General features: G+C 35.4%; 1 protein-coding gene across 1 annotated transcript in view; it reads right to left on the minus strand.

The window, feature by feature from the left end:
- ARMC4 (armadillo repeat containing 4) overlaps positions 1–14446 on the minus strand; it is an 88490-nt gene that overhangs the window by 50230 nt on the left and 23814 nt on the right. The window contains exons 10-15 of the mRNA XM_026843716.1: positions 8326–8472; positions 7833–8042; positions 7438–7674; positions 6020–6130; positions 5346–5500; positions 1697–1939 (exon numbers count right to left, since the gene is read on the minus strand). Coding sequence (XP_026699517.1) covers positions 1697–1939; positions 5346–5500; positions 6020–6130; positions 7438–7674; positions 7833–8042; positions 8326–8472 — 1103 coding nt within the window. The remainder of the gene's footprint in view (positions 1–1696; positions 1940–5345; positions 5501–6019; positions 6131–7437; positions 7675–7832; positions 8043–8325; positions 8473–14446) is intronic.

A 14446-nucleotide genomic window follows, 5' to 3' on the forward strand; every position in this document is an offset into this window, starting at 1 on the left:
GGGGGGGCGGGCAGTAAGGGTGTGCTCTTAAGTGCTCAACACTATGAGAGGCAGAGCACAAAACCAAGCAAATAATTTAAACATGTAAACAGTTGTACTGGTGTCAATGTTTTAACTAAGCATTGTTTTTAAATATTTTGCTGTATTGATATCAAATTTATCCACACCTGGGTGAATAACAACTTGGGAAAAGACAGCAGCATTATCTCTTCTAGTACTACAAGTCTAACTAGCACAATATATCAGGTACATGTCACAGTCATGCTAATAATAATAATTTCTGTGTAACAGGAATTTTTTGTAGTAGTAAAAAGTATGTTCTACTCTTGATCTAAGATGTTGCTTACTTGGTGATGTTTTAAAATATTTTACAAAACATTTTTGAAGTTGAGAACATTCAATAGAGAATTTTTTCAAATTAAACATGATTCCTTTGTCCACTCTTTGCAAAGTACAAAATTTTGTCCCAAACAACCTGTACTCTCTCCTACTTAAAAACAAGATGGACTTTGTTCTATCACAATTATAACTTCTGTTATTTTTTGTACTTATACTGACCACATTCCAGTTTGAACCTATCCGTAATGGATACTACAAGTGACAGTCCTGAGGACTGGAATATGTCTAAGGTTTTATAAACAATGTAAATTTATTGGCATTTAAATTTCTCAGTTGATTTACAATGTTAATTCTGTTGGGTTAATACATTACTCTAAAGGCTGATTTTTAGTGTGCTATGTTGTGAAAGTGATTTCATTTCTTTACACTTTTATGTTACATGCTAACTGTTCATACAACCCATGTTTACTGTTGTGTACCATCTAGCCTTTTGCCACTGGGTGACAGCCAAAGCATGAAAACAAAGGCCCTATTCAGGAAAAGAATTCCCTGCACTGCTATATGAATATCAAGTGATTATGCAAATCAGAACAGGAGGAGCTTAATAAAACTCTCTTTCTGACCTTCCTTATGTATAAGGAGGGAAATATGCCAAGAATCTTGAGGTAAATATCCCTGTTAGGGAACAGTAAGCACAGTAAATACCGAACTCAACATTTAACTGGAACACTTAACCATAAAACTCAAGGATCTTTGTAAGCTGTACAAATCTACATCACAAAATTAAAGAGGGCAGCAACTCTCTCAGTAAAAAGACAGTTTTTTTCTTTGGTTTTGTAAAGCAATAAGAGGGGAGAAAAGTGTCCAGAAAAAGTCTGAATTCATAACAGAAATGATGGAGAGTGACAAAACAGATCAAATACTAATAATACTCTAAAAATTTGAAAATTATTTCTCATGGCAGTAAATGCAAACATTTCCTTTTAGAGTTACTTTCTCTAATTTAGGCTATTATTTATGATCTGAGAACAGATGTAAAAGGAGAAGGCAAAACAGGTACCTATCATATAGCACTTTAAAATGGTGCTCTGTAACTTTGAATTTTAACTTTAAAGAAACCCAGTTTACTAAAGGTTTATCTGATTTTCCCCAAAATGCAAAAACTCTACATTCTATATATTTTCTTAAAGAATTTTTTAAATATCTATATAGAGCACATTTTGCAGCCCTGTGGAAAACAAAAAATAAAATATCATTTTAAGTCAGATTAACATTGACTATATTTGTGACAGAAATACTACAAAAAAAACCTCAAACTTTTTCAATATTTAAAATGCTACAAATATGAATAGCATACATCATATTTTCAGGTTCTGATGCACAAGCTCCCACTGCTTTGGTGACATTCACAAGTAGTGCCTGATCAGTTCCAGCAAGTAACTTCACTAGAGGTGGTATTCCACCACATTTACGGATGATAGTTCGATTTATTGGCTCTTGGCAACACTCTCCCAGTGCTCCGGCAATATTTACAAGGACTTCTTCAGGCTGATCAGTAAGCAGTCCTACCAAAGCTTCTACAGCTTTATATTCTTGAAATCTAAAAAAGCAATAAAACCAAAGTTCTTATTTTCAGTATGTTACTATTATAAGTTTACTTTCATAACAGAAGTGTCATTATAATTGAAGTACAATGTTGAATTTTTGTATGTAAATTATCCGGTTGAAGAAATCACAATACAGGTAAACTATTCCAATCAGTTCTTGAAAGTGTGGCATACAGCAGAATTTCTTAATCTACATTTTTCAATACACTTCTCTAATTTAGCTGTCTAGGAATCTAAAGAGTAGTTTGAAGGTTTAAGACTTGACATGTGGATGCAACATCTATAAATAGCTGAAAACATACCGGAAGACTGGCAAGTACTGTGGCATCCTAACTTCCAGTACTTCTTCATGTTAACAATAGCTAATGTAGTAGTGTATCACGCCTTCCTCTACATCTCTGGACCAAAGGATGACACTTACTTTTCACTAAATGTTAGCCTTTAGAGAGTTGGCCCTGACCAGTTCTATACTTAGTTCAGGCCGAATATGTGCATTTTCCTAAGGTCAGACCTATAGTTCTACTACACTTCTGTAGTACTATATTAGATACCATTTTAAAATTAAGAAATAAGTTGACAGAAATTTGAGTTGACTGTTACATTAAGACTTCCTTCATTCTTCATAGCACTTCCAACACCGAGAATAAAACACGTTTTTAAAAATCCTGTTTGTAGAACAGGACCCCCAGATGTGTGCTAAACCTTGGAATTTCATCTTTCAGAACAGGACTTCATTCCCCAGTACTAGGGTCATCTAAATTTATTTTGTTCATAACTTAGCAGATACTGTATCTTCATTTCACATATTTTCTGTGATACACCTTGATTACTCCACTTGGTATATCAAGCTAGATCTAACCTGTATATTATCTAATAATTATGCTTTGATTTATACTTTTGTGTAAATACACATAATTCCTCCCCTAAAGAGATAATTTCTCTGAGGGCACAGAGTTCTCATTTGTGCTTCCCCCATGGCCTCTAGCTTCTGGAATTGTCTACCTGAGCTTCAAATACACTGTATTTTCCATGAATTAGTTGTTCATGTGGCTTTTTTCATACAAAAAAAAAGTATTTTTGAGATTTTGAACTAGAACTATTTCAATACAAGTTAAGCTTTCCAAGCTGGTTTATCAGTATGACAATTGAAGTAACTGAGAGATAAGAAACTTCCAGTTTTCAACATTCAGGCCTTTGCTTGAAAAGGAATCTTCCTCTCTCTATTCACTGTAATTTGGAAGTATCCCTATTTTTTTTTCCAAGAGAAAACACCAACAGCATGAAAAAAGAGCAATAAAGCAAGGCAATAATGTTTTAAAAATCCCCTGATGTTCTCTGGCTACTTTATTTTTGTTGCATATTAACTGCTTCACAGATGGAACAGTATGAGCTGGCTCTGCAATGGGCAGGCTACACTCTGACAGAGCTGTTGGCTCAGGCCATCTTGTGTCCAGAAGCAGTACGGCTGCTTGCACGCAAACTGGAATTTGAGCTAATCAGGCCCAGGCACCTGTATCAGCTCATTCCGGAGACAGCACAACATCTCAGCAATGTACTTCAGGTATAGGAAATACAGTGGAGTAGTTTGAGGATAATTAAGTGGCCCTGCAGGAACCAACAGGTTTTGTTAGTTCTAGCTTCATGCCAGACTCAAGCTCATCCTTCCAGATCTACTTATGTGTTCCTGTATTATCCTCCCTCCCTGTTCTGTAGTGACCTCCATCTTGAGATTGGATAGGGTTTACTTTTTCAGACTCAGCACTACATAATACATGAATTCAGCTCAAACCTGGAGCTACGCCTGGCTGGTAACCTTCATGGAGCGTCAAGCACTTGCCAAAGATACGTGAGTAGCCCAGCAAAAATCTGTTTGCACTTGGACAGAATTACTGGCTACAGCTATACTAATAAATAAAACAGGCAAGGGCTCATTCTCTAGCCCTGAGGACAAGAAGCACAACATAGCATCCATATGGCTAAAATCTCATATCCTTGCAGTTCAGGGTGGCCTCACCCATTCTGCCTAATGGAAGCAATCTGTTGCCTGCACTGTTCCCAAGGAGTGTCTGGGCATTGTCTGGAGAGCACTTGCTGGCACAGACAGTGCAAAGGACTGTGCTAGCAGTTAAACAGTATGGATAATCATAACATAGTGCCTGAACCCTGAAAGGTTTGGCCCTGTTTAGTTTACTAGTATAGAGTGAGCCATTCAGTATATCTCACCACTGATTGATCCAGAACCAGGATGCCTCTGTGCAGATACCCAAAGCCCACAAAAAAAAAAGGATATAACCTTCTTGAAAAGTCAGGTTACTGTGCAATCAAGAATGCAAAAAGCAGTAGGACTGCAGTAGAGTATGCAAAGACTATGCTTCTGTATGTCAACAGTTTAGGAACTCATTTAGGACAGTAAAAAGCCAGATTGTAAACCCTTATTACCAGAATTTTTTCTGATTTTTATACAGCAGTTATCTATCATATCTGTTTGCCCAGCAAAATACACTAAAATTAGGGCTGCAGGAAGAAGTCACCTCTTACCGATATTCCTTCCAGTCTAGGAATCTTACATTCCTCTATACAGAGCAACATAACTTCAGCATGAAAACTAGCACATACTCCAGTGGAGCAGCTTTCCTTTGAGGTAAGGTGTACAAATCAGATAAATGAATTTTAGATGAGGGGGTCAAGTATTCTCAATCATTAAGCTGTACCATGAAAGGTAGAGGGTGATAACTCCTGCTGCCACATTCTCAGATAATCACTCAGGACCCTGATACTTGGGAGGTTACAGGTACCTATGGTAGGACTCTTTTCAGTTTTTTCCACTCATTTAGAAGCTGGGTGTCCAGACTAACCTACTTTTCTGAGTCCCTTCTGTAGTCAAGAAGAGAGGCATCTTGGCTAATTATCCTAGATTCCAGTATATTTCTAAAGGAGGTGGACCTAATGTGTATTAGATATCTGCCCTAAAATGAGATAATTTCCTCTCTGTCTCTCTTAACCTAAAAAAGCTAAGTGTGCTAACTACTCTCTCTATCACGCAGCAGTGATTCCGGTCTGTAAACTAGAGAGAGGAGTGGGGATATCAGATACACCCACATCAGACATTTAGTATGTGCTAGTACACCTCCTGACTCAGTGTCCTATATCATAACTACTCTTTAGAGGTACCAATTGTCCCCACTGACTCTTAAGATTCTAGGAACTTAACACTGTTCTCCACTGTACTCTGATAAGGTCAGGTGGCAATTTTTAAAGTATTATCAAACCTAAGTTAAAAGCCCAACTGATTATAAAGTATTTTTTTGAAGAATTATGAATAACAATTTTGAAAACAATAGAGGCCCATAAAATCAAAACATGATAATGTAATAAATGTTTGTAAAATTAAATTGTTACTTGGACACATTTTCTCCACTGATTGCACATTTCCAGATTGCTCCTGTCACAGCTGCTAAAAGTTGTTTGTTTTCAGAGTTACCAAGCAGAACAGACAGTGGCTGTAGACCTCCATGCTGTCTAACCAGGTCACGTGTTTCTTTATCTTCTGCACACTATACAAAAAAATTAGATTTACATATTAAGTAAAATGTGTAAAATGATGTCTCCAAAAGCTAGGGGTATTATCTTTCAGCTAGTAAAAGCAATACAAAAGAAAACATAAATATTTTATTAAATTATCTGATTTTGCAAACAACTCACTATGAGAGTTTCACAGTAAACCACTACTGTATTTGCAGCAGTGCTTACACTGTCACATTGTCCACTTTGTGGGCACACAAACATGAAAAAACAAAGCAGCTGTTTGAACAGTATGCCCTGCCTCTCTTCATTGGTTACCTGTTCAATTTAGGGCTTACACACAAGGAGAGCAAGTAGAAACTGAATTACAGTATTAAATAGGCAGCTAAAATATTCTCATAGGAATTACCCAAAGACCATCAACATTTTTATGAAGTAATTTTTTTACACATTAGAGAAATAGTAAAACTAAGAAATATTAAAACTGACAGCCACATGAAAACAAAGGGCTAATCCTGGCTCTGATCTACTGATTATAATAATAAAATTACCTTAAATATGGCACTTGCACAATGCATCTGAAGCTCCTCATATTCGCTACTCAGATTTTTCACAAGGCTCTCGATCATTCCTTCTGTCCTTATTGCAAGTCTGTAACTTGGCTAAAAAGATAAACTGCATCTTTTAAATCCTGTATATTAACAATTAATAACACTATTCACAATAATAAGGCAGCCTTCTATTTTATTTTAAGCACAAGTCATCTGCATTGCCTTGAAAATACTATTAATGTTCTCGAAGTTAATCAAATACATAAATTCTCTGCAGTGCTCTTCAAATCACCTGTGAAACCAGGTGCTGCAATGCCTACTTTGTAGCCACCTGGCTTAAACAGAATTCAGAGTACTCTGAAAAGTATCCAGACTCCCTGCTCAGAGCCAAGAAAGAAAAAGATGCTTCAGAATGGGATCAAGAAATACCCACTCACTTCATCAAGAGCCAGCAGCCAAAACAAAAGATCTGTTCCTAGAACAAGGTTAGAGAAATATGTTAATAGTATTAAATTTTTGTGATCTTTTCTTCCAAATTTTAACCCACAAGCATTGTAACAGGGGACTGTTACTAAGTGAGGGGAAACATCTGTGGTTATTTCCAAATATGGCTAGACAAGAAATCCTCAGAAACTTCACCTTCTCAGTATAGACTTACCAAAGCCAAAATCCGTCAGGTTGCTGTCTTGTGGAGCATGCATAAACTTGTGTAGGTCAATAAGCTAATTTTGTGATTTCAAAGTGTTTTATAATGTAAAAATTTTGAAAAATCATGTCTTCCATGCCTCGAACTCACAAGGAGAACTTACTTTTTTTTTTTTTTTTCTTAATTTCAAATATGATTCCACAAATAGAGAAATAACCAATCATATGGAAATAGTAAAAAATACTTTTATTCAAATTTAAAAATGGAATATACTGAAAGCTGTGAAACCTGACAAGGAAATCTGTAGGAAAATCACATATATGCCTTTCTTCTTTTTGCAATCAGTCAGACACCATCTTACCCAATTCACAAGGACATTGTAAACCACACAGCCCTGCACTGCATTGGATCGTCTTGGCCACCTGTAGGTTAGTTCTGTAGAATTTAAATGTATTAATTAAATAGAATATAGTATTGTCAAGTCACCAAATTTGTCAAGTATGATGAAAAAAAATTACACTGATTAAGGATTTCATTCCTATATATTTTCTTTCACAAACTGCTCCTAGCCTTTTAAATAAAAAATACGTGGTCTTTACATCATTACAAGCTGTGACCTTCTCAAAAACACTCTGATTACACAAAGCATCTACTTTCCTGATGGGATAACTGCCTAACTGCCCTGGTTTAAATGACAGTTAAACATAATTCTTCCTTTTATTAACCAGTTGTTTAATGATTAGAAATAATTTAGCTATATGCGTTTACTTACCTCTGAGGCACATTCTTGTAATGTCCCCACTACTGGGGTTAAGATGTCTACATGTGAACATTTGAGCCATCTAGCTAATAACGGAATGCCACCAGCTTTACGGATTGCTTCTTTATTTTTGGTGCTTTTGCTGCAGCTCCAGAGTGCCAAAGCCCCACAGCGTGCTATTTCAGTATCTTTTGCTTGGTATGGTGTTAGACTGGCTGATCCCACTGAAATATATTCCAACAGCCCAACCTAAAAAAAAACATTTTTCTCATTATGTATGGGGAAGTTTGATATTATACTGCTTTTTAATGACGGTAAACACTGCCGCAAGAATCATATACACAACATGACATTTTTTGGACAAAAATATGCATATCACAAGGGTACAAATTTTAATGTCTGCTTACAAGTCTCTTGATTCCTCCATGTTGCCTTACTGTCCTCCGTGCTTGTTGAAATTTAGCAACGTTAGCAATTGTTTCAGCTGCCAAACATTTTAAATCTTTATCTGGAGAGTCCAGTATTTTCACCATGATCTGTAAGCCTCCAAGATCTGCAATTGCATGTCTGATCAGTGTATTTTGACTGATTTCCTTCAGAATTTTTAATGAACCAATCTAAATAATGGAAGATAACAGATGTTAAACATTACTTAAGTATACATAAACAGAAAAATTACTTAAAGTGCAGGGTTGTCTAAAACATTTTAACTTCTAAATTGAATCAGAAGGAAAAAAGGGATCTGAAAGTCAAAGATAGATTTTTTCTAAAAAATCCTAGAAATTGAGAAAATACAGACATGAGAAATCAAATTTTGTTATACTATACAACTTTGAAAATTGAAAAAAATATTCTAGCAGAAAATGCATATTCATTGCTCTGTGCAACAAAGCTACTTACCTGACATTTAATTTCTTCTGTATCAAGTAAATTAATTAACACTTCAAGACATCCAACGTCTCTGATGGCCATCTGACAAGTTTCTTGAGCCAGATTGAAATCTCTCATCGAACACAATGCAATTACAGTAGCTGTTGGATTACCTCCCTAAAACAAAGCAAATAACTAACAAATGTGTAAAGTGCATTCAGTATAAAACGTAATCTCTTGTACTAGTGAAATGCTGGGGTTTCAACCCCAAGCCCCAAATTAAGGTTGCCATATGGGTGATTCCCACAGCCCTTCACAAAGTGGGGGTGAGTTTCCCTTTAGGCTTCCCTCCAGGGTGCAGCCGGCCTGGCAGGGAGAGCCATTGGGTAAATGAGCCCCAGGTGTCCCACATTCAGTAAGCAAAGGTCAGGTGTCCCACTTAGGGATAAAAGCTGGGACCACTTGCAGGAAGGGGTAGTGTTTGTCTGTGAGGTGGATGCACTGTGCAGAGTTCCCTGTTGGGGAAGGAGCTCCTGTCTCCCTGGAACTGGGTTCCAGCCAGGTCTGGCTTTTGTAGATACAGGTTGTGTAGCGATTCAGTATGTGGCTTCCTTGGTCTTATGGTGTTTGGCTTGTTGACTTAGTTGTTTCCTGTCCCTTCTATGGAAGACTGTATTTATTCTACCCATTGTTGGTTGTGCAGTGTTGTTGTTGGGGTCAGTGGGATTGATGTCAATTATGTATCATCTGATTGACCTGTTTGTACCCCCACTGCTCACCCATGTACTGACCCTTTTGTATCAAAACCAATTTGGCTATTGGTTCATCTTTATGCTGGCTGTGCCCTTCATGCTAGGCCTGATAATTGGCAAAACAACTAGTTCTAGTAAAACTACTACTAAAGAGCATGTTAGATTATTTTGATTCTATGGTGTTAAATAATGCAGATATAGTAAGAAATGGAATTACTGATAAAGTCTGCAAATGGCATAAATATTGAAGTAAAGGTGAATAGCACATGTGACAAATGACTAATATGGCTTGCTGTGAATGGACTAGTAAATTAGGCAGTCAAGTATTCCAAGTGCCGTATGTCTGCGGATAACGAAAGAACACACAGTGAAGACACAGACATTGCAGAGAAGCTATCTGCATCCTTTGCACTAGTATTCACTCTGGAAAAAGCCAAAGAGATTCTAGTGGGAATCTTCCATTATGGACATTTCAGAGGATTTTTCTGAAATTGACACCACTGTAGAAAACTTTTATAAAGAAGCCCTGATGTTGTGAACAATAACGGTTTGCCATTATCACATAGTATTCAGTTATAAAGGAAACAGGGTAAAATAGTTGATTCAGTGGAAGTGGCATGTATCCTCTCACTTCAAACTGCCCTTTTACCAATGTCCTGGGAAAAAACAAATGTAATGTCAACTTTGAAAAGAGTTCAAGTGTTATCCGAGGCCTTTTAGTCAAATAGCCATGACAGACAAGTTGGCAGACTGTAACAAAGAACAGAATTAGAGGACATTTGTCTAAATATGATGTTCTTGCAACAATATGATATACTTAAGAGTTAACCATGAATCTGTTAAGAGAAGTTCTACCTTAACAAAACTTAACAAGCTTATGGCAATGGTGATCTACTTGATATGCCTAACTGGAATCCATAAAGATTTGTCAAAAGTCCCTCCCTGATAGCTTTTAAAGAAACTAGGCCACTGTATTGTAAGAGGAAAGGTCACTGAATGGATTGAAAAGAATGACTAAAGGATAGGAACAAAGAGTCAGTTCAATAAACGGATGTGATTTAGTGGAGTTCCATGGATCTATGTTGAAGTTACCCAATTCAACATACTCATAAACACCCTGAAAAATGGAAGGACTAGTTATGTGACAAAGTTTGTTGATGATATGATGATTCAGTGCCAGTTGTGACAAACTGCTAAAGAACTTACTAAGAGGGTAATAAAACAGCAAATGAGAAAATGAGAATTGATGCCAAATACAGTTTCTTTTATGTCTAAATTTAAGGTTATACACTTACAAATAATGAAAATAGTATATATTTCAGTGTAGAAGTTTTATCCTGGAAATCAGCACATAAAAAGACTCGGGATGTTGAATATGAATTTGAGATTAAAGTGTAATAGTTACTTAAAAGGATGAATTCTGGAACGTATAGCTGCAAGTGCTGGATAGCAACATAGGTATTATCTCAAGTCACTTGTGCAACTACTACTGAAATTCTGTGTCTAATTTTCCTTTTTACAGTGCTAGAAAAAAAGTGAAAATATGCAGATGATTCAGAGAAGTGAAATAAAAATTAGCATAAGTCTCAAAAATAGTTGCATTAAGACATGAGAAGAGCTGGTTAGTATATTAAAAAATAAATTAAGATATGATTTATTCATAGTGAATAAATAAATCTATGAGGAATAGGAATGTGATCACAGAGAGCTCTACAGTATAGGACAGAGGTTTGATGATGTGAAGTTAAAGGTACTAAAATTAAGATGTGCAAGTTTTCCACTGTATGGTTAATTACCCTTTGGAACAAGCTACTTAGAGTAACGATAAGTTTTCCAGCAGTGGAAATTTTTCAGTCAAGATTGGATGTTTTTCTAAAAGATAAGCTCTATTTCAGTCACAGCTACTAGACTACAAGTAAGGAAAAGATCAAAGAAATACCCTATGGTACATAGAAAGTTAAACCATATGATAACAGTGGATTCTTTTGAACCTATAATATAGATCTACTACAAATCAGGAATAAACCCAACTGCACAGAAATTAGGAGAGCTGAGCTATGGTGTAGTTGCAACAGAAGCTGGAGTGCATGAGCAATGCCAACTAGTGCTAACGTGGAAGTTACAACTTAGAGCACCTAGTAAATCAAACTACAGTATCCACCTCCCACATGCCTCTGAATTCCAGGGAAGCTTTGGATCCCATCCAGATCTGAACTGTGTTTCCCAAGCCCATCTCTTTCAAATGACAGTTTAGAAACTGTAAAGGACTTTAAGCCAACCCTTTCCAGAGCAAAACGTTTTGCTAAATTGTGCATATAATACTGAAATACAGAATATTGAAAAACTGAGTGATGTTTGCTAATATGAAACAAGTAGATCTAATAAAAACAGAACTTTTGCAGCATATATCTTAAATGGAAATAGAAACAGTAAGACAAATACAGTTAAAAGGTCTTTAAATTTAACATGGTCTTCAACAGATGAAGGAAATACATCCAAGCAGAATGGGAGCAAAATACTTTATAAAGTTTCAGATCAGTAACTTATAGCAGAAAAAACACTTCTGCTAATCAATTAAGTGTACATGGATGGTGCTTCATAAATAATTTTTACTTAAATTTCTTGTAACAATAGATATCCACAGGATTTCCCCACAGAAAACAGATTAAAGGTATTTTTTAACATTTGTAATATAGACAGTCCTAAAGAAAGATTCCTACGATTTTTTTAATTTTTTGTTAATCATTGTTATTAAATTGACTTCAGAAGAAAATGAAATGTGTTTTGCTTTAAGAACATATTTTGATCTATTTTGAAACTATGTCCTAGGGAATAAAATATTGTTACAACTTCTCAAATGTTTTCCTAGAGAAATAATTTTATCCACATATATCAAAACCTAAATAATTCTTTAAAAAATCCGTAAGATATGATTATAAAACTACACAGAACATTTTGTACCTCAAAAAGACTAACAGCTGTCCTTTTCTGAAATCTGTGGACTTTTCATACAGCTTAGACTTTGAGATTTACTTTGCTTTGTATTATAAAGATTTTGCAACAGGTGTTTAAAGAGGAAAAAAATGTATTTTTATTATTTTACATAAATGTAAGAAGTATATTGCTAACCTGACAAGCAATGTCTCTTCAGTTGTGGAGCGCTTCTACAGTGAAACTACATTTATACATAACAATAACTCATAATTCACTTATCTTACATGTATAATGGTTGGCATATGACATTTGATATGGATGAGGTTTTTAAAAAATAAACAGATTTTAATTTCTTATGTTAAATAAAAAATAGAACTGCTTATAAAATATATGCATTTAATTTCTTCAGCTTCAAAAATGCACACACCACTTTATTTTTAAAATAAAACCATAATAAAATATTTTTCATATGTGCTGAAGCAACAGTTCACAAAATAAGATTACTGATGGTTTCAACAGTTATTTTTTGTTTCTTGAAATTATCGTTACAGTAAGTCTTGCAGTACTTACAGCATAAATTTTAACATGCATGGAAATAGTTACTTCTCCATTAAACTGACATAAAATCTGCATCATGTTGTTATACTATTTGAAATCTGATATGTTGGATGCAAAAAACTCTACTGGCAAATCAACAATCAATTTTAAGGCTTGAAATTAAACCCAGATTTAATTTACAATATGCCTTTCTTCCTATATAGTGGTATAATATATATATCCACAAATTAAATGAAAATAAAACAGTAACACTGCTATCAGTAGAACATCTTCTGTGCAATGCATGTGTAATGTCTCTACTATGATACTCAGAGATCACAAGTGAGAATTACAGAACTATAAAGAATGTAGCAAAGCCTGTCTTTCTTCTGCTTTTATTTTTGAGGGGTTTAACCGACCACTTTTATAATACAATAATGCATAAATTAATCTTGTTAAAACTTTTAATGTATGTATACAAAAGTAACTGGTTTAGACAATGATAAGTCTGTATATAAATTTGGTATCTGTAAATCCAATCTCACAGGTTTAGTTACCACTATACCAGAAACAGCCGTATTTGGCAATGTTTCTCCAAATATGGCTACATGCTTCAGTTAGTCCATTCTGAATGCACAGCAGGGTGGAAGTTGCATAAACTTTTGGCTGCATCCAGGCCCCCTTTTCACTGGCTTGCTTAGTGTCCTATCTTTTTCCATTTAAAAATCCTCTGGCCCTCAGGAATTCTTCCTTATGATCTCAGGGAATGCTAGAAGCTGCTTCCAAAGTATTGAAGTACTTTCTGACACTATCTGGCAGAAGCACATTCAAATACAGCATGCCAGACACACACTGCTCAAAGATCTAGTGAAAGATGTCCTGTCCCATGGCAGGGCTGTTGGAACTAGATGATCTTTAAAGGTCCCCTCCAACCCAAACCGTTCTACACTTCTATAATCTCAAGTTATGGTGACTCCTCAACAACAGCAGTGGTGGAAAATAGCTACCCACTTAGTTACTGCTGTGAATATTTGGTAAAATTAGCATTTAAGGTCATCCTAGGGCCTCTTAAGCCACAAAAGAATTCCAGTGAGATGGGAAAAAAAAAATAGCTATAGGGTCATATTTTAATATTCTTAAGCATTTCATTTTTTTTCTCTGTAAGTTTGTTCAATGAATCTTACAGTGAAAAGAAGTGGCAAAGATAGCTTTGTCCTTATTTTGCAGCCATTACCTCCTAAATCAGATGAAACCATCTTGATTCCAACATGTCAGGGCAGTTTGAAGGTTGGTTGCCCAGGTACAATAATTAAACAACAGTGTATCAAACTGCAATTAAATTAAAGCTAGTAGGAAGCCTTAAATTCACCCGTTGTTGTTTTGTAAATTCAGGAAACCAGAAGGCATGATGTAATGGGAAAGAAGGAAAGAGGAAGCTCAGAAGAGTTGTGTCTTTTAAAAATTACATAATGAGTGCAAAAGCAAAAATTTTATTGAGCATGAAGAAGAGGAAGTGTAGAAAGAGATTAATGAGGCAAAATCATGAGCTCTTCAGCTGGATGAAACTCAGGAAGCATACTGAGAGTGAGGACAAGATCAAATAACTAAGAATGAAGATAAAAGAATAACACAAGCATATAAGGATACAAACCAAAATATGACTACCAAGGGACATTCAAACAAAATAATGGTTTTAATTTGTTACCTCTTAATCAAGAAGAAGAAAACCTGTTAGTCAATGGCAAGCTTTCAACAAATGAAACCAAGAAAGCTAATAGCATTAATCGGTCTTGTATATACGTTAGTCTTTATATGTTCTAGTAATGTATACTTAATGTCATGATGATGGAGTAAACAGTCTCCTTATGTGAAGGACATAACTAGTCAGTAAGAACTTGGATAACTTAGATGCTTTCATACTAGTTGAG

Source organism: Athene cunicularia (assembly GCF_003259725.1).
Source record: "Athene cunicularia isolate RWA chromosome 2 unlocalized genomic scaffold, athCun1 chr2_part1, whole genome shotgun sequence".
Classification (NCBI taxonomy): domain Eukaryota; kingdom Metazoa; phylum Chordata; class Aves; order Strigiformes; family Strigidae; genus Athene; species Athene cunicularia.